Source organism: Caenorhabditis remanei, chromosome V, assembly GCF_010183535.1.
Source record: "Caenorhabditis remanei strain PX506 chromosome V, whole genome shotgun sequence".
Classification (NCBI taxonomy): domain Eukaryota; kingdom Metazoa; phylum Nematoda; class Chromadorea; order Rhabditida; family Rhabditidae; genus Caenorhabditis; species Caenorhabditis remanei.
In genome coordinates, this window is record NC_071332.1 from 10290296 (window position 1) to 10315786 (window position 25491).

Here is a 25491-nt window from a genome sequence, read left to right on the forward strand (position 1 = left end):
GGAGTGCTTGAAAACCCATATATTCCTCTAGAGCTCGTAAAGAACTCATGAATAACAAAAGTTTGACATCATTTGTGAGTTCCAAGTAAATATGTTCTAGTTGCCTTGACTCCTGAAAATTACTCGTGAAATCAAATGCCTATATTTTTCACCCAATAACTGGAACTAATGGAACACTATTTCTCCCAATTGCAGATATTCTAGAACCTTAACTGAAAATGCATATAAAACCGAGTTTTTTCTTGGTCTCTATAGGACAACTCATCTATTAATTGAGATTCTAAATATTCGATTACATTAAACTTTTTCTGAAGGAGAGAATGCACATTTTTCTTCTGTTCAAAAGGTGATATTTTGTTCTTTTACATGAAAATATATCACGCGATTTGTGATTTTTTACTTAGAAATTACGAGGTAAAATGTGTGAAATTCCTGAAAAGTCACACGAAACTTCTATGGGAAACCAAGAAAATCACATCCTTGTTCAACTACATCTCATTATCAATGAACATTTTCTTTCTGTTCAGACAGATCAAATCTAGTCTAGTTCCTCCCAAACCTTCTAATATTGTTCCCTTAATATCTTTATCATAACTTGCAGATGATGTTGTTGGATTATCAACAAACTTATGCACATGTTACATTTTCTCTCTCCATATTCACAAATTGTCTTTTACTCTCATTGCTGTTATTTCGAAAAGATCGGAATCTTGGAAGCTATAAATCCTTGATGTTCGCATTTTCGTTTCTGGGACTATTCTTCTCGATAGTCGATTTTTTGAATAAACCAGTAAGTTCAATACTTTTCCAGCATTCCAAAAATAGTGCCTTCTTTTATAATTGCCTAGCATTACATCTAATTAAATATTACTTCAGATGGTGCATATTTACGGCGGTGCGTACTTGGTGTTTAGTCTGAACTCTCTTGGTCTCCCACATTTTTTGGCAAATTGGTTTAACGGTAAAGACTAAGAATTATTGTAACCAGAAAAACAATTTTTCAGCACTCAATTGTTCTTGTTATGGAATGACGATTTCCCTATTAGCTGTTCATTTTATTTATCGATATCTGGCTGTTTGTAGGTATGTGAAGATCACATTGAGAACATTTGTTTTTTCTAAAGATGTCTACATACTGATTTGAGCCGTATATTCTTGAAATTTCATATATGTTAAATTTTCAGTCAACCTTCGAATTGAAAGCTGTTTTAGAAATCAAAAACCTGATCACCCTTTTTCAGACCCAACCAAATGAATTGGTTCATGTGGCCTCACACGATAGTTTGGTTCGTTTTCTGTTCGGAAATTTCGTTCGAATGGTGGATCACAGCGGTTTTGTACGCAGGAGAGACACCTGTTATCGATGAACTTATCAAGTATGTTTTGTAGTTCTAGATGACGAAAATGGATAATTTGTACTTACAGGGAGTCTATGAAAACAAATTACAATTTAACGAAAAGAGAGTTCATCTATGCTTCGTCGTTGTACTATGTAGGTTATTTCATCTCGAGTGGGAGGAGAACGTTCGAGAATATTTACAGCGAACGAATGAAAAAGGAGAAAAATCAATTTCCTGGCCTGATGTACTATTTGCTATAAATATTGTAAAGTTGATTGTGAGTTGATTGGATATTCAATTTCTGAATAGAAAAGCAGCTGTGAAATAGAAAACAAGCTAAAGAAAAAAATGAATTGAATCAGGTAACACTTGGTTTGAACATGCCGTTTTCAGGCAATCTGCATGACCATCGTCCTCTTCTGTGGTATTTCAACATTTCGAAGACTTCGAACTCTCCGTCATACTTCTAAACGAACCACTAATCTACAACAACAACTATTCAAAGCTCTTGTGACTCAGACTCTTATTCCACTGGTCACTATGTTCCTTCCAGCTGCAGTTATGATGGTTTCTCCCATGTTTGAAATGACACTCGGGCCATATGAAGGTCTAATCATGACAGTCATCACAACTTATCCCTGTGTTGATCCAATGGTTGTTATATTTTTTGTCAAAGACTACCGACAAGCATTATGGCAAACAATTCGATGCAAAAGATGTCTATTCAGCAGAGAAACATATTCGCTTCGTGGAACAGCCGTCTCTTTTGTCACCGAGCCAAACTGACCTCTTCTTCTTCTTTTAAATTCATTTTCATATTTACACATTTTTTCCTTTCTGAAAACATTTCTTCCACGTTCAAAATTGCCTCACACACCGGGTTTAAATAAAGATTGCTCATCTGAAGATTTATAGAGCTAGCGTACAATGATTTTGAAGAATTGATCCTTTTTGAAAAATTTATATTTCAGGTTAAAATGGAAATTGATAGCCAGGAGGTTTCGAGAAAAAAAGGAACACACCATGAGGTATAACTATGCTTTAAGAGTTGTTATATGTTTTTTATGACCACATTCTTCAGTATGAAGTATTTGAACATACCATGGAACGGAACACACAAACTGATCTTCGAGCAAAAAAACTTTACACGAGCAACTGGTTTTATCTTGTTTATCAACTGGGCTCAAAATATCAAGATCCTAGATCCATTCTTCAAGGTGTCAGTATTCTCACTATCAGAATTTTTCTGAAGTCTCGAGGCTGTTGGATTAAAAACCCTCAACTTGAGTTGTCTAAAAATAGCAGTGAGATTTTTCAGAACATCTCTAAAATTGTCACTTTTCAAATACTACTATTCGTTTTTTCCTAAAACTGTACGGAGAACTCTTCAAACAATATCCACGAAATCAACAATTATTTCGAAATAGAAAACTTCAGAAAGTGGAAGCTGGTAAAAGGCTACACAATCTACAGATTTTGTCCGTCTTTACTAGTGATCAGGGGATTCTTAAGAAACAAAAAAGACACGAAATCATATGATCAAACAAAAAAGCGACGGATGACGCTGATTTGTGATTATCCACTGCTCATTGGACATTACTTTTAACAGTTTTCCATTCTGCCGCCTTGTCTCGTTTTCTAAATTTCTCCCCCCCCCCCCCCCCTCTCTCAAAGATATGAAAAGAGTTAGAGAGTAGGATGAGACATAAGGGAATGCTGTAAGGATCGTGTAATTTTGACGAGGCAAACAATTTCGAGCAACACGAAGGAGTTAGGAAAGGGATAAGTGTGCCGTTGGAGATTTTGCGGAGGAGGCAATAAGAGAAAAGAGAGTTAGCTCCTGCCGCAGATATACAGCAAACAGTAAGTCTCTCTCTCCGTGGCTCACAAGAAGCTCGTGCTCCTGTCGGCTCGGCGCGGGCGGCCTGCCGCAGGAGCACATCCCCTCCCACTTATCGCATGTGCATTCTTGAGAAGAAAAGACAGTTACGGGTGCCTTCAACCTGTGGGCTCTTACTGATTCACCGCGCGGCGGGGGCAATTATTTCCACATTTTCTTGTTTTCTGAAGTTGCCGCCGCCTACTCCAATCACATTTTTGAGTTGAATTTTTCAAGAGCACATGCGGCGGAGCGAGAAGAAGCCCAAATGCATGCTTTGTTTTTTCTAGATCGTATAATTTTATTTCCTCTGTCTTCTTTGATAGGTGTCTTTCCTGAAATGTTGCCTGCTTCGAAATGCCCTCCTCCAATGGTCATATTCGTACTGTATCATTCTGATAATTCTCCTCTTTCTCACAACTTCAGCTCCTATTTGAATCTGAATGTTGAGTTTTGTTCACTTTAGTTTTTTTATTCATCACTTGGAAATTCATTTTTCTTTTTTTCTGTTTTCTGAATCAAACTCTGTCCCAGTTTTTATTAATTTTTTCTGTTTTCGTCGTTGTAAACTTTCATAACTCTTATCCCACTGTACATTGTTTCAATACGAAAACTTTTAACTGATTTTGCGTGCATCTTCCTATAAACAAAATTGTTATGTTATACCATCGAACTATTTCAATCTGCCGTACTCCTTTCTGTCTACCTAAATGATTGCAAGTTAGTTTTCCTTCTCACTGTTTTCACACTCTTTGTTGTTTCATTGTGCTCAGACTGCCTCGTTTCTCGAACTTTAGTTCAAGTTCTCCATACAGTTCCACCCTATCATTTTTCTTCAATTTGTCCATATCATTTTTCATAACTTATATTCCAGACATCGCAGCCGGTGTTCCTCAAAAAGAGAATCGATTAGAAGTTGTACAAGAGAAGAGAGAATAAAAGAAGAAGTAGATCAAAATGACACACGAAGCGGATCCCGGCTGGCAGTTTCTTCGCCAGTCGCCAGAACAGGTAGATCTCCTTCATCCTCACTTCTTGCTCTCTTTCGATTTGTTTGCATTTTACTTTCACTCAAGCTTTTCTTTTCCGTTTTACTCTTACGCAATGATGTACGAGAGTAAATAACCCGAATATCTCCAATATTTTTTGATCGACGGATTTTCTTGTGTTGTATCGAAAATTTGAGGGGGGGAGGTGGACAACTTTTTTGGAACGGAGGAGAGTTTGCGATGTATTTAAAATGTAGGAAAAGATCAGAACACAACCAATGAGATAGAACTGGTGGGAAGAAACACATTTATACACATTTATGTACGTGTTATCAATTATGGCAGACTACTTGAAAAGAAAAAACGTAGCTTAAACACTGATTCTGATCTAGTTCTTCTGCTATAACCTTTATCAGAACGTCATCTTAAACCAAGCAGCTGGATTATTCAACTAAATTATACTAGAATCCAAATCTTAAATATACGAATGATACTCTTATCCTGTTCATCTGTACATCAAAACTCCCGTATTTGTGTCATAATTACAGCTGTTGGCGGCCACGACGAAGAAGTTCGATTCGAAGAAGAATGTTTGGGTTGCTGATCCAGAAGAAGGATTCATCGCCGCTGAAATTAAGTCATCAAAAGGAGATACAGTGGTGGTGGTGACATCGAAAGGAGTCGAGAAGACAATCAAGAAGGACGATGCTCAACAAATGAACCCTCCAAAATACGAGAAGACCGAGGACATGGCTAATTTAACATTCCTCAACGACGCCTCTGTCCTTCATAATCTTCGTCAACGTTACTATTCGATGATGATTTACGTAAGTCCTCCGTTTCTTGCTTTTCTATAAAAACCGAAATGATTTTTAGACCTATTCCGGTCTTTTCTGTGTCGTCATCAATCCATACAAACGTCTTCCGATTTATTCTGAATCGGTGTGTCAAATGTACCTGGGAAAAAGAAGAAACGAGATGCCACCTCATTTGTTCGCCGTCTCCGACGAGGCTTACAGAAATATGACAAATGGTGATTCATCTTTATTCTGGATTTTTCATAATAAGTATAATTTCAGATCGTGAAAATCAATCAATGTTGATTACTGGAGAATCAGGAGCCGGAAAGACGGAGAACACAAAGAAGGTTATCTCTTACTTCGCGATGGTTGGAGCCTCGCAACAGACGAATAAGCAAAAGAGCAAAAAGGACAAAGCACAAGTCTCGCTCGAGGATCAAATTGTGCAGACCAATCCGGTGCTGGAAGCTTTTGGTGAGTTAATTATTTCGTAAAGAAAGAAAGAGAGAGATCAAAAATCTCAGAGGAGATTGTTTATTTAGCACTTGAGAAAAATATAACAATTTTTGACTTTTTGTTGGAACAAATCTAGTTGGGAGATTGTTATCAGGAGTTGTAATATTTTCATTTTAATTATAGCTAGATCGATCTTGATCGAATGCAACTTAGATCTAGATATTTAAATGTTTTAGAGTTGGAAAAAGTCTGAAAAATACTGAAAAGATACGTACATTTAGTGGAACATTTGGTCAGGAATCTTAGAACAAATATAGGATAGTTATGGTTACTATACCGTATTGCCTACACATTCATCTTGATGTTTGAGCCGTGCCTGCGTGTAAGTAACCATCCAACGTGTCAACTCTTTCATTCATCACTTATCACTAGTCATCCCCTCTCCGAAAACTTCTGCTCCACAATGTGTTATTTGCTTGTATTTACAAGACAACGACAATGTGTACGAGGATGCCGATTTTCGAGTGTCACTCGCTTTCTCTCACTTCATTTTTGACTGTGTTTGTAAATGAAACATTTCGAAAACGGGAAGAAAAAAAGATTGCGGAGAGCACATGCATCCTCTGATAATGCCAATGAAAGGGGCTTTTGAAAAAAAGAACAAAGAAAAGGGGAACAGAAATAACAAACAAGACTTTTCCAGGTAACGCCAAAACCGTTCGTAACAACAACTCATCGAGATTCGGAAAATTCATCCGAATCCATTTCAATCAGGGAGGTAAAGTCGCTGGAGCTGACATTGAACACTGTGAGTTGAGTCCAAGAAGGAGAAACTCTTGCTCATGATTCCGATTGAAACCGATTCCTTTCCAGACCTTTTGGAGAAATCCCGTGTCATCAAACAAGCTCCAGGAGAAAGATCCTATCATATCTTCTACCAAATCTACTCTGATGCCGTCAAGGGACTCAGAGAGAAGCTTTTCCTTACCCGTCCAATCAAGGAATACACTTTCGTGTCGCAAGCCGAAGTTACCATTGATGGAGTTGATGATAAGGAAGAGATGATGATCACTGATGAAGCTTTCGATATCATGAAATTCACCGCTACTGAGAAATCGGAGCTTTTTGCTATTACTGCTGGAATTATGCATATGGGAGAACTGAAATTTAAGCAAAGACCAAGAGAAGAGCAGGCAGAGTTGGAAGATGGAAAGGGTACGTGAAAAAGATAAGATGGTCGAAAAGACAACTCAGATAATTTCAGAAGGAGAATTAGCTTGCAAACTCTACTGTGTTGAGGCAGAGAAATTCATTGGATCTCTCTTGAAACCACGTGTCAAGGTCGGAACTGAATGGGTTAACAAGGGACAGAATTTGGATCAAGTTAACTGGGCTGTTGGAGCTCTTGCTAAAGCTCTTTTCGCTCGTATGTTCAAGTGGCTTATTACCAGGTTCGTTCTGAAAATAAAACAACTTACTGAAAATATTGATCACATGAATGTTCAATTGTCATGTTCTGTGTGTTTTCAGATGTAACAAGACTCTTGACGCTCAAGACTTGTCCCGTGACTTCTTCATTGGAGTTCTCGATATTGCTGGTTTCGAAATCTTCGATCTAAACTCATTCGAACAACTTTGGATCAATTTCGTCAACGAAAAACTGCAACAATTCTTCAATCATCACATGTTCGTGTTGGAACAGGAAGAATACAAACGAGAGGGAATTCAATGGGAGTTCATTGATTTCGGACTCGACTTGCAGGCCTGTATTGAGCTTATCGAGAAGGTTTGTCAATTTCTCCTCTTGTATTTCAATTTTTCTTTCATATATCATTTTTTAGCCACTCGGAATTGTTTCTATGCTTGATGAGGAATGCATTGTACCAAAGGCTACTGACCTTACTCTCGCTTCCAAACTCAACGATCAACATCTTGGAAAACATCCAAACTTCCAAAAACCACGCCCACCAAAGGGAAAACAAGCGGAAGCTCATCTTGCCATTGTCCACTACGCCGGAACCGTTAGATACAATGTCAAGGGATGGCTGGAGAAAAACAAGGATCCTCTCAACGACACCGCTGTCACTGTACTCAAAGCAAACAAAGGAAACCAACTTATGGCAGACCTTTGGGCAGATTACAGCACCCAAGAGGATGTTGCTGCTGCAGCAAAGGATGGAAAGAAGGCTGTTGGAAAGAAGAAGGGAAAATCAGCATCGTTCATGACTGTTTCTATGATGTACAGAGAGTCATTGAACAAATTGATGCACATGCTCCATCAGACTCATCCACATTTCATCCGTTGTATCATTCCAAACGAAATGAAAAAAGCTGGCATGATCGATGCCAACTTGGTTCTAAATCAACTGACTTGCAACGGAGTGTTGGAAGGAATTCGTATTTGCAGGAAGGGTTTCCCCAACAGAATGCCTTATTTGGACTTCAAGCAAAGATACGCTGTATTGGCTGCCGATGCCGCTAAATCTGGAAAGGATCCAAAAGATTCTGGAGAGAAAATCGCCGCCTCGCTCATCAAGGACGGCAGCTTGAAACAAGAAGAATTCCAGTGCGGTCTCACTAAAGTCTTCTTCAAGGCTGGAGTTCTTGCTCATCTTGAAGAACTTCGTGATGAAGCTCTTGGAAAGATTATGGCCAAGTTCCAATGTGCCTGCCGTCATTATCTCGCTCAATGCGAATACAAGAGAAAGCTCGACCAGAAGGTTGGACTTATCGTGCTCCAGAGAAATATCCGTGCTTGGTGTACTCTCCGTTCATGGTCCTGGTTCAAACTGTTCGGACGTGTCAAGCCATTGATTAAGGGAAGCAAGAAAAATGAAGAGTTCGAAGCTCTCGAAAAGAAGTTCAAGGTACTTGAGGAGGAGAAAACACAGGAAGAGAGAAAGAGAAAGGATATGGAGGCGGAGAACGCAAGACTCGAAGCTGAGAAACAGGCACTGCTCATTCAGTTAGAACAGGAGAGAGATTCAAGTGCTGAAGGAGAGGAACGGTCTGCTAAACTGCTGTCACAGAAGGCGGATCTCGAGAAGCAAATGGCCAATTTGAATGATCAGTTGTGTGATGAAGAGGAGAAGAATGCTGCCCTTGTAAAGCAAAAGAAGAAGATCGAGCAAGATAATGAAGGCCTGAAGAAGACTGTTTCTGATTTGGAGACTACTATTAAGAAGCAAGAAAGCGAGAAGCAAGCCAAGGACCATCAAATCAGAAGTCTTCAAGATGAGATCCAATCTCAAGATGAGGTTATTTCCAAGCTCAACAAAGAGAAGAAGCATCAAGAGGAAGTCAACCGTAAGCTCCTTGAAGATATCCAAGCTGAAGAAGATAAGGTGAACCATCTCAACAAAACCAAAGCTAAATTGGAATCAACTCTTGATGAAATCGAAGACACTTTGGAACGTGAGAAGCGTGGACGTCAAGACTGTGAGAAGCAGAAGAGAAAGGTTGAAGGAGAGTTGAAGATTGCTCAGGAACTCATCGAAGAACTCAACCGTCACAAACACGAACAAGAACAAGTGCTCAAGAAGAAGGATATTGAATTGAACTCATTGCAATCAAGACTGGAAGATGAACAGTCTCTTGTTGCTAAACTTCAAAGACAAATCAAGGAATTGTTGGCCAGAATTCAAGAGCTCGAAGAGGAACTTGAAAATGAAAGACAATCCAGATCCAAGGCTGAGAAGGCTAGAAATGAAATGCAATTGGAATTGGAAGAGTTGGGAGATCGACTTGATGAGGCTGGAGGTGCCACTCAAGCACAAATTGAGCTCAATAAGAAGAGGTAATTCTTTACTTTTCAAACTCATCTGACCAGATAAAAACTTCTGTCTGGCTTTTCATGTAATCCGATAAAGAACAAGATTCACAAACATGTGTAGCACTTAATTATAATTGTTTCTGCAAATCGTAATTAGAATATCCATTTTTTTCTCTATTTTTTCGGTTCCTCCAAAATTTGTAATGGTGATTCCAAGAACTCATCTCAACATCATTTTAAAATTGGATGTTGAGATTAAGTAAACAAACATTGATGTTCCATCAAGTGGTTAGTGAGTAGTCACAAGATACTCCTCAACTTTTTTAGTAACAAAAAAGTATACTTGTTTGATTAACTTTTGTTAACTATAAGTTTTTTATCGATAGATAAACTAAAAGAAATCTGATTGTGTGGGCTTTTACGTAAATAGATCAAGAGTACCTCATGATTTCGAGGATTTCAACTTCACGATGTGACGTTACAGAGAAGCCGAACTGTCCAAACTTCGTCAAGATCTGGAAGATGCTGCAATCAATGCTGAAACCAGCATGGCTGCTCTCCGCAAGAAACACAATGACGCCGTCGCTGAGCTCTCTGATCAACTTGACACTGTCCAAAAAATGCGTGGAAAACTTGAGCGTGAGAAGAATGATAAGCAGAGAGAAGTCGATGAACTCCAACAATCTGCTGATGTTGAGGCTAAACAACGTCAAACTTGCGAGCGTATGGCCAAGCAACTCGAGGCTCAACTCACTGATATCACATTGAAGAGCGATGAACAAGCCAGACTTATCCAGGAATTGACGATGAGCAAGAATAAGACACACTCTGAAAATCAAGATTTGAACAGACAACTTGAAGATGCTGAGTCTCAATTGTCTGCATTGAACAGAATCAAGCAACAACAACACAATCAAATGGAGGAGTTGAAGAGAACTCTTGATCAGGAAACTCGCGAGAGACAATCCCTTCATTCCCAAGTGTCCAACTATCAATTGGAATGTGAGCAACTTCGTGAATCCCTTGAAGAAGAACAAGATGCTAAGACGGATGTCCAAAGACAGTTGAGCAAGGCCAACTCGGAAATCCAACAATGGAGAGCCAAGTTCGAGGGAGAAGGTGTTTCTAGAGCCGAGGAGTTGGAAGAAACAAGAAGAAAGTTGACTCACAAGGTTCAAGAAATGCAAGAACAACTCGAGAATGCCAATCAGAAGATTGGAACATTGGAGAAGAACAAGCAACGATTGGCTCATGATTTGGAAGATGCTCAGGTTGATGCTGATAGAGCCAACTCGATTGCCAGCTCTTTGGAAAAGAAACAGAAAGGATTCGATAAGGTTCTCGAAGAATGGCGTCGTAAGTGTGAGGCTCTCGTTGCTGAAGTTGAACAAAGCCAGAGAGAAACTCGTGCTGCTGCCACTGAAACCTTCCGTCTCCGTAACCAACTTGAGGAATCTGGAGAACAAACTGAAGCAGTCAAACGTGAGAACAAGGCTTTGGCTCAAGAATTGAAGGATATTGCTGATCAACTTGGAGAAGGAGGAAAATCTGTTCACGACCTTCAGAAGTTGCGCAGAAGACTCGAAATCGAGAAGGAAGAGTTGCAACAAGCTCTCGATGAGGCTGAATGTGCTCTTGAAGCAGAAGAAGCCAAAGTTATGCGTGCTCAAATTGAAGTTTCTCAAATCAGAAGTGAAATTGAGAAGAGACTTCAAGAAAAGGAAGAAGAATTTGAGAATACAAGAAAGAACCATAGCAGAACCATCGAGAGTATGCAAGTCTCCTTGGAAACTGAGAGCCGCGGAAGAGCTGAACTTCTCAAGACCAAGAAAAAGTTGGAGGGAGATGTCAATGTAAGTTTATTTGTTTTTATAGGAAACTCCAATTTGCTTTTTCAGGAACTCGAAATCGCCTTAGATCACAGCAACAAACTCAACGTAGATGGACAGAAATCACTGAAAAAGCTTCAAGATACCATCAGAGAGCTTCAACTTCAAGTGGAAGAGGAACAGAGATCGTTGAATGAGGTCCGTGATCATGCCAATCTTGCTGAACGCCGTTCCCAAGTTCTCCAACAAGAAAAAGAAGATCTCGCAATCATCTATGAGCAATCTGAGAGAACTCGTAGACAAGCAGAACTCCAATTGGCTGAAGTTCAAGACTCAGTCAATGAACTATCAAATACCAACTCACTTCTTTTGGCAACCAAGAGAAAGGTCGAGGGAGATCTTCAACATTTGCAATCGGAGGTTGACGAGGCATTGAGTGATGCCAAGGTCAGTGATGACAAGGCTAAGAAGGCTATCATGGACGCTTCTAAACTTGCTGATGAGCTCCGCTCCGAGCAAGAACATGCCAGCAACCTGGACAAATCAAAGAGAGCTCTCGAGTCTCAAGTTAAAGACTTGCAAATGAGATTGGACGAGGCTGAAGCTGCTGGAATCAAGGGTGGAAAGAGACAATTAGCCAAGTTGGATATGAGAATTCATGAGCTGGAAACTGAGTTGGAAGGGGAGAGCAGAAGACATGGAGAGACACAGAAAGTGCTCAGAAACAAGGATAGAAAGTGCAGAGAACTTCAATTCCAGGTATGTTTAATGACGGTATATGATGAATTTAACCATGTATTTTTTAGGTTGATGAAGACAAGAAATCCACTGAAAGAATGTACGATCTCATTGAAAAGCTCCAACAAAAGATCAAAACTTACAAACGACAGATTGAGGATGCGGTCAGTTTCCCTTTACAAATAAAAGCAATAAACCAACTACATAATTTCAGGAATCACTGGCTTCTGCCAACCTTGGAAAATACCGTCAACTCCAACATGTCGTCGAAGATGCTCAAGAAAGAGCCGACGCAGCTGAAAATGCACTCCAGAAAATGAGACTGAAAGGACGAAGTGCGTCTGGAGTCTTTGGACCACGTGGATTAGCTCATTCGGTATGATTCGAGGCTCTTGATTTGCAAAAATTCAACTAATTTCAGATGTCAACAACTGGAGTGGCTATGAGACGAGGTGGCTCCCGAGGTGCATTCCTGGATGAGGACTTCACCGAGGAATAAGAATTTTGAACTCAACATCTAATAATTTCTTATTTTTAAACCCTCTAATCCATTATTTCTCTTATTCTTTATTTGTACACTTTCCAGCCTTTGTCTTCCTATTTCTTTGAACCTCCGTTTTCTCCAACTAAAATACTTCTCTGATACAAAAAACCAAATTTTAACTTTTGCTTTCGCTTTTTACTTACCATTCGTTTTTCTGTGCTTCACTTACTTTTCACTTCGCATATCCACTGCCCCCTTTGCTTAATTTCCCCTTTTTTTTAGTTTCCCCACCATTTTCATTCAATAAAAATTTTGTTCCGTTTCACTCGATTCGCTGTCTCTCTTTTTTAAAGCTTTTTTCAGAAAGAAGACGTTATCTAAATGATCGTGAACATCTCATTCTGAGACCGCTTCAATCGGATTCAGTCTTCGAAAAATGTTGGGTCGAGATGTGTTCTGTAGATCAATTTTGTTGCGGAATGAAGTTTCGGATCCTAAAAGATATCACTTGTTTTTTGTGCTACTCGTACTTTTATTTTTACTGACTTGTTTGTTTTCTTATCCAGATGCTTACTCGAACATCCCCAAGAAAGGTAAGAATTGTGTGATAGATTCGACTATTTAAAATCAATACATTTTCAGTAACAGACGAGGTAGCACGTTATATCCCAATCACTCTTCAGTCTTCTTCTCCGACTATTGTTACCAGCAATTTCCAAAATTCTCATCTAAAAACTAGAGAAGATCCATACTTTGCTTTTAATTCGTACGTGAACATCTACTATGTTTATTCATCATTCAGCTATTCGATTCAGATCCGATTGTCCTACTGAAGAATGGAATAATATACGAACGAGCTCTATTCCAAATTCAAAACTTCACCGGGAGTGGTTAGACAAGAAACTCAAAACCATTAAATATCTTTACCATACTTCTCCAAGCGTCTTGGCAGCTTTTGTTCACAAAGATCAAATTATTGTGACATTGACTTCCGAGAATCAGTATAAGTGAGGCAATATTTTAGCCATGAAAATTATAATTGTGTCATTTCAGCACTACAGTATACTGCAGGTACTACGACTGTAGACGAGGAGAAATTTCAGATCATTTTGAGAGTGTTATATTCCCCCAGTCAACCGTTTTCTGTGCACGTCGTCCTGGGGCAAAGTATATTTCTATATCGAAAACTCTCAAAGAGAATCCAGAATATTCTGTACCCATTGTTCCTAGAACTCAACGTAAAAATCAGATTGCATTCCTTCAATAACTAGGCATATTTTCAGGACCTCCTCACTACTTCACAGTTTGTATGGCAACTTTGTATGGAGATGAACCGAAATTCCTTCAAATCGTAGATTTCATCGAGTATTATAAACTACAAGGAGCCACTTTCTTCCATATTTATTTGAGAAATGTGACAGATTACGATCGAGTTTTGTTGGACGATTATGTTAGAACTGGAGATATTGAGATTATTAAAATGCATGACCACTATTGGAGAGACGATTTCATGTGGCACAATTCCCAGATCAATGTACGAATTATATTGGAGACTACCTTCATTTCATGTTTCAGGATTGTCATCATCGAAACAAATACTTTTCTAAATGGACGGCAGTTATTGATATTGATGAACGAATTGAAATACGAGATGATTCTTATAGAACTGTTGCAAACTATCTGGAGTAAAAATTTATCAATGCAAAAGTGTATAATAAATTTGAAATTTTTCAGCACTGTTCATAACTCAAGCATAGTGAATCTTCATTTTCTAGTCCAATGGGTCATAAAACAAAACAATACTCCCGCGAGATACGAGAGTGATGAACAGGTAATTCACTTTTTCAAATTTAAAAAAAAACCGACAATTTCAGCTTATTCGAGAGATGATCTTCCACAAATACCAGAACACATCCAAAGTTGGAGATCTCTGGAATCAACCGAAGTGTATAATCCGTCCCGAAAAGATTGGAGCAATGACAATTCATTTACCAACTGCTGTTTATGAAGGAGAACAATTCACACCTGTTCCTCCATCTGTCGGAGTGGTGAGGTATGACATTTTTAATGGCGAAGTTTGAAAAAATACTATATTTCTCAGGCATTATCGTAACGTGGAGCAACGGGTTTTTGCTGGAGCTCTACAGAGAATGATGTCACATGGTCCTTTTACTCTCTTGCCTATTCCTCACTGGATTGATGAAGAATTAACAAAAACAATAGTGAGACGAGTCAAATGGGTATACAATCCTGTAGATGTGGAGTGTATCAAAAAGCAGAGGACTTACAATATACACGGAGGAATAAGTGCACCTTGTTGGTTGGAGGAACAGGCGATGAACGACTGAAATTGTCTACTTTCTATAATTTTATTTTTGTGATTCTAAAACGGGTGTGGATAATAAATGTTGGATAATGTGTATATCATCTTTTTTGTAAACCTTAAAACCTTAGAACCCTATTGATGTTCATAGGAATAAACATTGAAGTCCCAATGAATGGATTGTGGGTTGATATATTATTACAATGACATATTACAATATTTCAAATTTCAAATCATGCTTAGAAATAGTTCAGATGTTGCCAAACAGAAAATAATCCAACTCACATTACCTCACAGAAGTTGATCAATCCATCTGAAAATTTCGAATTTCCTGTGTTGGGAACTGGCACTTGAGTCCTTCTCATTCTTATTCTTTTTATTTTTGGGCCATGAGAAACTCGGTATTTTATTCCTATATCATGCGTCACCTATTCCGACATTTCTTTTCCTAGGAATTCACTCATTCTTGTATGATCTAGAACAGTAGCCAGACGAAAAACAGTCCGAAATATGTTGATTGCAATCTTTCTACTTTTTCATCAATTTTTCCATGAAGTATCGAGAAAATCCAATTTCTATTCATCCCGTTTTGCTTCATTTCATGTTCCGAGTTTTTCATTTTCCTTTTATCTCTACACAATCTTCTTCAAAAGACATCGTCCAACTTCCAAATTATTGTTAGAATGCTGTCTCTGTGGATCTTCCTTATTTCATTCATTCCTTTGACTTACAGTTCTATTTCTGTAACTTTTTCAAAGAATCTGAAAACAATTGAAGAAGTGAAAAATGGTAAGCTGTTGTCCGTTGAGTAGAGCATCATGTATATAATTTTACAGCCAAAAACGAAATTGTCCATTATGTAAATTTGAATGAAAAAACAGAATTGCCAGATTTTGTTCTATTAGAAAACAGCACGTCGGTTAATTTTCACAATAGACATCTGACTGAAAAAGAGGAATCTATGTTTGCTATTAGTTCGTAAGTACTTTCAAAAACTTTGAAACACTTTTATAACGGTGGGAATACTTTCAGATCAACTTGTTTTGTTGATGAATGGAATAACATCAGAACTGACTCAATACCCAATCAACAGAGACACAGAGAATGGATTGAAATGGGTATTGGGAAGAGAAACTACTTGTTTCATGAATCATTCGCATTATTGGGTGCTTTTGTATACATAGATCAGATTATTGTCACCTTAACCGCAGAAAATCAATTCAAGTAAGAACCTAATTTTCGCTTCAGATAACGTGAGAAGTTTTTAGCAAGACAGTATACTGTCGATATTATGACTGTCGTCGAAAAGAGATTCCTGATCAATTCGAGTCGGTTGTCTACCCGGAATCAACTGTATTCTGTGCTCGTCGTCCAGGGGCGAAGTATATTTCTATATCTGAAACGTTGGAAGAAATTCCAGAATACTCAGTTCCGATTGTTCCAAGAGTAGAAAGTTAGTTCATTCTTTATTCGACGAGGATCCGTTTCGAAAATGAATTTTCCAGAACCTCCTCACTACTTCACAGTTTGTATGGCAACTTTGTATGGAGATGAACCGAAATTTCTTCAAATCGTAGATTTCATCGAGTATTATAAACTACAAGGAGCCACTTTCTTCCATATTTATTTGAGAAATGTGACAGATTACGATCGAGTTTTGCTGGACGATTATGTTAGAACTGGAGATATTGAGATTATTAAAATGCATGACCACTATTGGAGAGATGATTTCATGTGGCACAATGCCCAGATCAATGTACGAATTATATTGCAGACTACCTTCATTTCATGTTTCAGGATTGTCATCATCGAAACAAATACTTTTCTAAATGGACGGCAGTTATTGATATTGATGAACGAATTGAAATGAGGAGTGACTCTTACAGAACAATTACTAAATTTTTGGAGTTAGTATTGCAGAAAAACGCGGTACTAGTTTTAGTTTTTCACATTTTTCAGTTCGATCCATGACCCCAACATTGTCAATCTCCATTTCAAAGTGCAATGGGTCATCAAAGATTCTAATAGTCCCGCCAAATACGAAAACGATCAACAAGTAAGTAATCAAACACGGGATATTCTCAACAAATAATTCTCTTCAGTTATTAAAAGAAATGATATTCCATAAATATCAAAACCTGTCCCAAATAGGAAGTTTTTGGAATCAACCGAAATGTATCATTCGTCCAGAAAAGATTGGAGCAATGTCCATTCATGCTCCATTGGTTACTTATTCTGGAATCAGAAGATCTCTCGTAAATGAGTCAATTGGAGTTGTGAGGTACTGAGAGCACTAACATCTCTTAACTGATATCTGCAACTTTTAGACACTATCGAAATGTCGAGCAGCGAGTATTTGCTGGTGCACTTAATAGAATGATGATACATGCTCCATTCAATATTTCCCCAGTTGCTAAATGGATGGATGAGCTGTTAACCAATGCGGTAATTGTGGAGAATGCGACAGAATCTCAGAAGAAATTTTCAGATTCTGAATCGAGTGAAATGGATATATGACATTGTCAATGTATCTTGTGATCAGAAGCAGGAGACTTATCAGAAACATGGAGGAATAAACGCGTCGTGTTGGGTTCAGCAACAGAATAATAACAGTATTTTGAAAGTTTAGGGATTCTAGATTATCAATTAGACTTTGTAGTTGCCAACAAGTTCTTATGTATAAAGAAATTCTATGGTTTTCTGCTGAAACTATTAAATTCAATTTATTGAATCCTATAGAATATACAGGAAAAGTGAACAGGGGTCAGGTAAGGGAGAAAGGTATAACGAAATTACGCCCCTGAATTCGAAGGTGTCAGGGATATGAAGTATATGATTAGTAAAGCATTCCAAATAGAGACTGTAATTGAGAAAAATTAGAACATTTATGATTTATACAGTTAAGACACATTGGGCAACTGGAGGAGGATATTAACCTAACATGGATATCAAGTATTGAAGAAGTTGTGCGTGGAGATTTTCAGGGTGTTTGAAAGAACCCAAAACTATAATACCTTTCTCGTGAACTCATGAAACCGGATCCCGACGTGTACCTTTCTAATCCACATAATCATAAAAAATACAAAGACACGTTGCCATGTTTATCACATTGAAAAGAAAAAAACATTTTATCATTTTGACTTTTGAGATGGGGCTGTGAGTTTCCTTTTCTGCTTTGTTAATCACTGAACGTATTTTCAGCTCTGTTTTTAATAAAAAACCCGGTGCCAAAACCTATAGGAAGAGAGGAGGATCAAAAAACCAAAAGAGCTGCAATCCATCGTCAGAGGCCTCGAAAATCGAACAGAGAGATCCGAAAAAGAAATCAGCTGAGCTTCGCAATGATGGAGGTAGCAGAGAGCAACCACAATCGACTGCTCCAATGTCGGAAAAGAAATCGGAAAAGAAACAAACGAAAGGAAGTGGTAAGCACAAGAAGAAATCGAAGAACGCACATAAAGCAGGAGAACTTTCCGTTGATGGAGGTGACGCAAGCAAGGAACATGCAAATCAAATGATGAAACAGCTGGCGGAGGTGAGTTTGATATTCAAAGACAAAAACTTCATAAAGAATTTGAAAGAATCCATCATTCATACTTTCAGAACCACGGAACTCCTCCTGAAACTCTTCAAACTCCTCCTGGCCACCAAAACAATCTCAAAACTTCTCGTGAAGAGAATCCCAGAACTATGAAATCTCCAACTTGTGTGAAGGTTCCAGCTGCCAACCACAAAGATGTCGTGAACGGTGATACCACATCTAAAAAAGTGAGAGGGTCCAAGATGTTAGCTGTAACTCCAGCTTATGATACTGAACGTTCCCAAAAGTTGAAAGTAAACTCACATGTTCCTAATTCGACTCTTACTCCTAATTCTACTTTATCCACAACTGACAAATGGTTTGGAGAGGAAACCGCTAAAGCTTGGCTCGAAAAAGCTGAATTTGCAAAGATGAAAGCAGAGTTTGAGAAGCTTCAAACTATGACAGTCAATGTAGAAAAGGAGTGTAAGAAGTGGAAATCAAATGGGAAATTGAATCAATCAATGGATGATTTCCCAGCACTTGACGCTAATTTAGTCACTTTTGAGAATGTTTACGTTAACATGAATCTTGTTCATGTTCCATTGCAACGTGACATCTATCTCGGCCAGATTCCAGTCAAGGGAAACGAAGAGTCATTCTGGAAAGTTGTCTTCGATAGGAAAACCACTTTCATAGACATTATTACTGAACAAGATTCCATCGACTTCTTTCCGAAACGCTCTGGTGATCACGTGTATCATGGAACAATGTTTGTCAATAATCGACGTGTGGAGACAGTCAGTGAAGATGTTCATCGTTTTCTGATTGAAGTGCTGCCAGAAGGTTGTTCCAACTCTATTATTTGTAATATAACTGTCATTAAAAACTGGTATCGTGATAGTGTTCCTAAAAAGAAAGCTCTAGTTGTTAAAGAAGTCAATGAGATGCTCAACTTTTTGGAAATTGTTAGTTTTAAATTTTTTTAAATTCTGTAACATGAGTTTCTTCTTTTTTAGGCAAAGGACGAAACGGCTCTGGTTATTTCAAAGCATGGAGCAGGACGTGCTGGATTATTTGCTGCGTTGTCTGTGGCTATGCACCTTATGAATAAGGGAAGTGAACCGTCTATGTACGATATCGTCAAATCTATTCGTTCTCAACGGCCAAAGTCTGTTAATTCTTTGCTTCAGTACACGTCTTTCTACACCTTGTTGTTCTACTACATTAAGGTATGATCTCTGGAACTAAACCCTCTTCAATAAACCTATTTTTCAGAAAAAGCTGGCGAAGGGTGATGGACCCAAGAAGATAGTTTCCCACCCAAGTGATGCAGTTTGTCAAAAGGCCATTCAATTGGCAGATCAGTTCGACAAAGCAACTCTTGCTGAAACGAATAAAGGTGGTGGAAAATCGACGATGACCATTCTGAAATAAAAGGAAAACTAGAAGAAAACATCAGAAACAAGAAACCGAAGCTACTAGAAATGATATGTTACATATAATCGGTTGAAAGAATGAATGTATCATGATGTTCATTTTGCTGTTCTGCTACAAATTAAAAGCAGCTTCATATCTACTCATATCGTTTTCATAATCTGCAGCGGATTATTTCACCAGCAGATTGCTGTGATCCACGTTTGGTGTTTATGTAACTTACTAGTTAGGTGGCTAAAACTTGAACATAATCTCATCGAAGACATTCCGCAACCCGAAACCTACAAAAATGTGTTCAATTTCAACAATGTCTTCTTCTTCTACCTATTCACACAGAATATCCAACGGATGACACTCTCTTATCTACCTGAAATCTTCACCCGAATCCTCTTGTTGTTCAATTTCTTTTCCACGGAAAAATGGGTCGAGACGTGTCCTACAGCCCTTTTACGTGGCAGAACCAATCCACCGCACAAAACCGGTTTCTAAAATTTCTTCTTCTTGTTATTTTACTATTTATACTTTCCTTTTTTATTGGATTTCCCAATACGAAAGTTGATGTTCCGAAACCAGGTATATTTCAATTATCAAATGATTAAAAAGGTTTATTCATTTCAGAATCACAAGCGTCTCAAGAAAAAGAAATTTTATATACTAAAAACACGGATAGTGCAACTGAAAATAACTTCGGCGCCTTCAATCAAGATTCAAGAAGACACGGATTTACGAATTTCGCAGCAGAATCTTCGAACTCTTTTTCAGAACAGACCTCTGCAAATGAAAAAGAAAACTCTGTCTTCGACAATTCAGTGGTTCCATCAGGACCAAATCCAACAGACATGGAGGAGAGCTACAAGGTGAGATTGGCAAAATTGGAGGAAGAAGAGAGACTGATAACTGAAAGTGAAGAAAATTTGGAAGATTCTAAAAGGAAGAAAAAAGAAGAAACTGAAGGAACTCTGAGAGGCGACGTTGAAGAGAAACTGACGAACATTGGAAAAGAATCTGAAGCTGTTTCAGAGCAGACTTTTCGAGACCATGGAGAAAATAAAGAGAGAACTGAAGTAAGCGAAAGCCAGAACACGACAATCGACGTTACAGATCAAGAAAACAAAAAATTCGTTAAGGAAGGATCCACATCGTTTACTAATGCATCAAACAGTTCATTAAATAATTCAGCAACGAATATATTGAACGATAAACATGATTTCAACACTCTCAGAGAGAATACAACTTCAGAAGAGACGGTGACTCCATCCAAAGAGGGAAATACAACAATCATAACATCAGAGGAAGCGAAGAACCCCGAGATTATAAATGATTTTGAAAATGTCACCGAACATTCTAACTCAACTGAAACGGTATCCCAGGAAACTCCAATTTTTGAAAATTTGTGAGCATGCTCTTTGTAAATCATTTTTATATTTTGATTAAGTTTCAGATCAAATTGTAACGTGGAATATTGGAACAATGTTACACTGGAAGAAGTTCCGCATCAGTCAGTATTCAAGCAATGGATTGAGAAAAAATACTCTGAATCAAATTACACCGATTTTGATGAAGGAACTCCAACAGTATTGGGTGCATTTGTTTATAAAAACTATATTGCAGTAACTCTTTCAGCTAGAAACTTTTCAAGGTAGAGGTCATTTAATTAGTTTCAACTGTAACTAGTTTCAGTGAATTGGTATACTGTCGATATTACGATTGTAAACGGAAAGAGATGGTTCATCAAATGACATCATTCATTTTTCCCGAATACACAGTTTACTGCCCTCGTCGATCTGGAGCCAAATTCATTTCAATCAGTGAAAATCTTGAAGATAAAGTACAGTATCCTGTTCAAATTGTGAAACGATTGCTTCCTCATCACTTCTTCACTGTTTGTGTTGCTATGAATGGTCCTGAAGACAATATTCTGAGAATTGCTCGGTTCATTGAGTATTATAAATTACAAGGATCCACTTTCTTCCACGTTTATTTCAAGAATTCGAGTCATTATCAGAGAATGCTCCTAGATGATTATATCAGAACTGGTGATATCAAAGTAGTTAGAGTAGACGACAATCAATCTGACCAAGTTTTTGCTAATGTGTGTTTTGGGGCGTTCGTGAACCAATATACTTCCATTCTTTTAGGATTGCCTTCATCGAAACAAGTACTTTTCGAAATGGACGGCATTTTTGAATTTGGATGATTTGTTGGAAGTAAAGGACGAGAGCGAGACGATTTCATCATTCTTGGAGTGAGTTTATGAACATTTATTAAGACTATTTCCCATTTGTTTCCAGCAGTATTACTGATCACAAAACGAATATTCTTAAATGGAGTTTATCGGAGAGAAACGATACAACTAGGTTGATAGTTAGACCAGAAAGAGTGCGTTTCTAGAAGCAATATCCATTCAATATGAACAATCAGTAGTATTTTCAGATAATATCTATAAACCATAATCCTATCTCTGTATACTTAGGAAATCAAATGAACGAGAATGACGAGTCATCTGGTCTTCTGAAGTTAGTTTCTTCTTTTCTGGATTCCAAACGCAATCCAACTTTCAGAGAATTCGTCACTTCACTTGAATTATCTCCTGAAAACTTTTCTGAAAATGTCGGGGATAATGTGCCATTCAAAGATGAACTTATTGAAAATGTTATCTCTCGAACGAAGTATGTTTACACAACCATCGAAGTGAATCTACAGAAAATGGAAAAAGCGAGATCAGAATTCCCATCTATTAATCAAAATTTAGAGGCATCTCTGGGTTCGGAGTCTAATGAGTGATCTTTTGTTCTGTACCTTTCAAGTTTTTGAAAATGAATAAAATCTTCTTCGTTGTTCGGGATGTTCATGAAAATTCCTTCAATTAAAAAACTTGATCAGGTTGAGAAAAAAGGACAAAATCGGAGATTGGGATCTTCGAAAACGAGAAATTCTGTCAGACAAAGACAATTGAACAATCGTTTACCGAGGCGAGCTTTGAAGAAAGAAATCTAAAATGTTTGTCCAGATGGAGTCTGATTACGGGAACTGAATAAACCTGGAAATTTTAAAGTATAAAATAATTATAATGCCTGAAGAGTTCAAAGATTGAGCTAGACTCCTCGTTAAATGCAGACAAAGTACGGAACCACGATTTGTTAAACGAAAAAGTATAATTTCGGTCAAATTTGTACATTACTTGTCTCGATACAATGTTGATATCAAAACATGAAAAAACTCTGGTTTGACTGATTTTGTATGTCTCAACTTATTAAAAAAATCGTTGGCAAGTGAGATGAGGTTATGTTTAAATTCGATTTTTGACTATGATTTCCTAATTGGTTGCATTCCAGAGTTCCCCACTGTTGTAACGAGAAACTATTTAAAAAAATCCAATCAATAGTTTTTAAACTTTCTTCACTGATTCCTGATTCATCTTCAAAGATCCTTTCCAATCAAAACACGAAATTTCGAATTCAATGAAAATCTAGCACCGCCCACTGTCCTGTTCCGCTTCTTTTCGTGATCTTTTAAGTCCATATCTGAATTACACAATCTTTGTCGAATTATCCCGAAAGTGGACTCTCTATTCTCATTCTCACTCCACAAGATGGATCTTTTTCATATTCTCCGGTTTACATTTTTAACATGTTTCACGTATGCTTCAGTCCAAGTTTCGTTTTCGAACAGGTTGAAAACTATCGAAGAAGTATATAATTGTAGGTTACATATTTGATTTTGTCACTAATAAATCAGTTTCAGTTAAAAATGAAGTGAAGATAAATGTGGATCTGAAAAACGACACAGAAGTAAACGATCCATCAACTACAATTCCACCTCATGTTAATTTCCATAATTCTCATCTGAATACAGAAGAAGATCCGATATTCACTTATAACTCGTATGTTTTAAAAATTGAATCTTCTTTCCTGACAGAAACTTTTCAGATCATATTGTCCAATTGAAGAATGGAATAATGTGAGAACTGACTCAATTCCATATGCAGACAGACATAAGTTATGGGCTGAACTGAATATTGGACAAGCAAAATATTTGTATCATGAATCTTTTGCACTATTAGCAGCATTCGCTCACAGCGATCAGATTATTGTGACAATGACATCAGAGAATCAGTTCAAGTGAGTTCAACTTTGAATTTTATTTCAAGTGAACCATTAAAATTTCCAGCAAGACTGTATACTGTCGATATTATGACTGTCGTCGGAAAGAGATTCCTGATCAATTCGAGACGGTTGTCTACCCGGAATCCACAGTATTCTGTGCTCGTCGTCCAGGGGCGAAGTATATTTCGATATCTGAAACTCTTGAAGAAAAACCGGAATATTCTGTTCCAATAGTTCCTCGTGTTGAGAGTTAGTCTGCCCAAGCGAGGTTTCCCGTTCAATTGATATTTTTTTCAGAACCTCCACACTACTTCACAGTTTGTATGGCAACTTTGTACGGAGATGAACCGAAATTTCTTCAAATCGTTGATTTCATCGAGTATTATAAACTACAAGGAGCCACTTTCTTCCATATTTATTTGAGAAATGTGACAGATTACGATCGAGTTTTGTTGGATGATTATGTCAGAACTGGAGATATTGAGATTATTAAAATGCACGATCCGTATTGGAGAGATGATTTTATGTGGCATCATGTTCAAATTAATGTGAGTTACAGTTTCAGAATAGAAATAGAGAAGAGCATCATTTGGCTTTCAGGATTGCCATCATCGCAGCAAATACTTTTCAAAATGGACTGCATTAATCGACATTGATGAGAGGATGGAAATGAGAAGTGATTCTTATAAAACAGTGACCAGTTTCTTGGAGTGAGTTACAGTATCCAATGATATCAAATAGATCAAATCTTTTCCAGCACAATCCACGACCCAAATATTGTCAATCTTCATTTTAAAATTCAATGGATTATAAAAGAGTTTAATACTCCAGAAAGATATGAGAATGATGAGCAGTTGATTGAAGAAATGATTTTCCATAAATATCAGAATTTATCTCGTGTCGGAACATTCTGGACACAACCGAAATGTATCATTCGTCCCGAGAAAATTGGAATGATGACGATTCATGCTCCATTGGCGATTTATTCGGGAATTAGAAGATCTTTGGTGAATCACGAGATTGCTGTTGTCAGGTAATTCCAGTCTTCTGGAATATACTATAGAAAGTTCTTCGAATTTCAGACACTACAGAAATGTGGAGCAACGAGTTTTCAGAGGCGCTTATCAGAAAATGATGAATCATGCTCCGTTTAATATTTCTCCAATTGCCGAATGGATTGATCGAAAATTGACTTCTTCGGTATAATTTTCTTATTTTTCTCGATTCGAATAATCTCGTTTTACAGATTCTGAATCGTGTGAAATGGGTTTATGATATTCTCGATGTCAACTGCGATCAAAAGCAATCAATCTATCAGAGACATGGGAAATTGAATGCTTCCTGTTGGGTTGAACAACAACAATTGAATGATCTTGATCCATCACTTGGAGGAACTAATGCTTCATTATTCACTGAGGAAGAAATGACGTTTGCGAGTCAGGCGACATCTGAAGTATCGCCACCAACTGAGACTTCTGAACCCTCAGAAACATCTTCGGTCAATACTTTTTCAACTGAGAATGATAAAAATGCATTCAAAGCACCGGAATCATCCGAGAAACGTTCGGAACAATTCAGACCTTCAACGCCTACACAGGATACCGCGAATACCATTGAAAACAATCAGATCAATCCTGAGAACGATAAAAATTGGGTACTTCCCTAATAAGTTTACAAAGTTATTTATAGAATAAAAAGAAGTATACTTGACAAAAAACGAATGCAACCGAAATTTAAATTGAATGACCACCACATTTGTACAAGAAACATACTCAATTGAAAGAAAATTATGAAAACTCGTGCTTGAAAAACCATCAC

General features: G+C 37.7%; 6 protein-coding genes across 6 annotated transcripts; 5 read left to right on the top strand and 1 right to left on the bottom strand.

Annotated features, from left to right (window-relative positions):
• Window positions 1-1742: 1742 nt before the first annotated feature.
• GCK72_018757 (uncharacterized protein) lies at window positions 1743-2126 on the top strand (the record flags this gene model as incomplete). The annotated part of the gene is made up of 1 exon (XM_003110397.2): window positions 1743-2126. The coding sequence occupies one exon, from the start codon at window positions 1743-1745 to the stop codon at window positions 2124-2126; it is 384 nt and encodes a 127-aa protein (XP_003110445.2).
• Window positions 2127-4176: 2050 nt separating this feature from the next.
• On the top strand, window positions 4177-12302 carry GCK72_018758 (uncharacterized protein; the record flags this gene model as incomplete). Its single annotated transcript, XM_053732727.1, has 14 exons — window positions 4177-4230; window positions 4757-5035; window positions 5085-5241; window positions 5288-5482; window positions 6168-6272; window positions 6338-6679; window positions 6729-6915; window positions 6995-7250; window positions 7306-9260; window positions 9721-11089; window positions 11135-11824; window positions 11872-11967; window positions 12018-12179; window positions 12225-12302. 14 exons carry the CDS (start codon window positions 4177-4179, stop codon window positions 12300-12302), a joined length of 5925 nt encoding a protein of 1974 aa, XP_053581640.1.
• GCK72_018759 (uncharacterized protein) lies at window positions 9034-11590 on the bottom strand (the record flags this gene model as incomplete). Its single annotated transcript, XM_053732728.1, has 4 exons — window positions 9034-9163; window positions 9678-11045; window positions 11193-11384; window positions 11430-11590. 4 exons carry the CDS (start codon window positions 11588-11590, stop codon window positions 9034-9036), a joined length of 1851 nt encoding a protein of 616 aa, XP_053581641.1.
• Window positions 12303-12723: 421 nt separating the features above from the next.
• On the top strand, window positions 12724-14635 carry GCK72_018760 (uncharacterized protein; the record flags this gene model as incomplete). Its single annotated transcript, XM_053732729.1, has 8 exons — window positions 12724-12880; window positions 12930-13053; window positions 13103-13294; window positions 13341-13525; window positions 13571-13904; window positions 14022-14118; window positions 14162-14340; window positions 14389-14635. The coding sequence occupies 8 exons, from the start codon at window positions 12724-12726 to the stop codon at window positions 14633-14635; spliced, it is 1515 nt and encodes a 504-aa protein (XP_053581642.1).
• A 936-nt stretch (window positions 14636-15571) lies between these two features.
• On the top strand, window positions 15572-17239 carry GCK72_018761 (uncharacterized protein; the record flags this gene model as incomplete). The annotated part of the gene is made up of 9 exons (XM_053732730.1): window positions 15572-15588; window positions 15643-15834; window positions 15879-16063; window positions 16116-16282; window positions 16408-16517; window positions 16570-16666; window positions 16713-16891; window positions 16938-17055; window positions 17099-17239. 9 exons carry the CDS (start codon window positions 15572-15574, stop codon window positions 17237-17239), a joined length of 1206 nt encoding a protein of 401 aa, XP_053581643.1.
• A 519-nt stretch (window positions 17240-17758) lies between these two features.
• On the top strand, window positions 17759-25339 carry GCK72_018762 (uncharacterized protein; the record flags this gene model as incomplete). Its single annotated transcript, XM_053732731.1, has 20 exons — window positions 17759-17766; window positions 17812-18145; window positions 18214-19098; window positions 19150-19362; window positions 19409-19532; window positions 20330-20960; window positions 21009-21065; window positions 21248-21659; window positions 21706-21812; window positions 21859-21946; window positions 22001-22083; window positions 22129-22331; window positions 23312-23450; window positions 23497-23688; window positions 23738-23922; window positions 23971-24221; window positions 24274-24383; window positions 24431-24706; window positions 24756-24873; window positions 24920-25339. 20 exons carry the CDS (start codon window positions 17759-17761, stop codon window positions 25337-25339), a joined length of 4836 nt encoding a protein of 1611 aa, XP_053581644.1.
• Window positions 25340-25491: the final 152 nt, after the last annotated feature.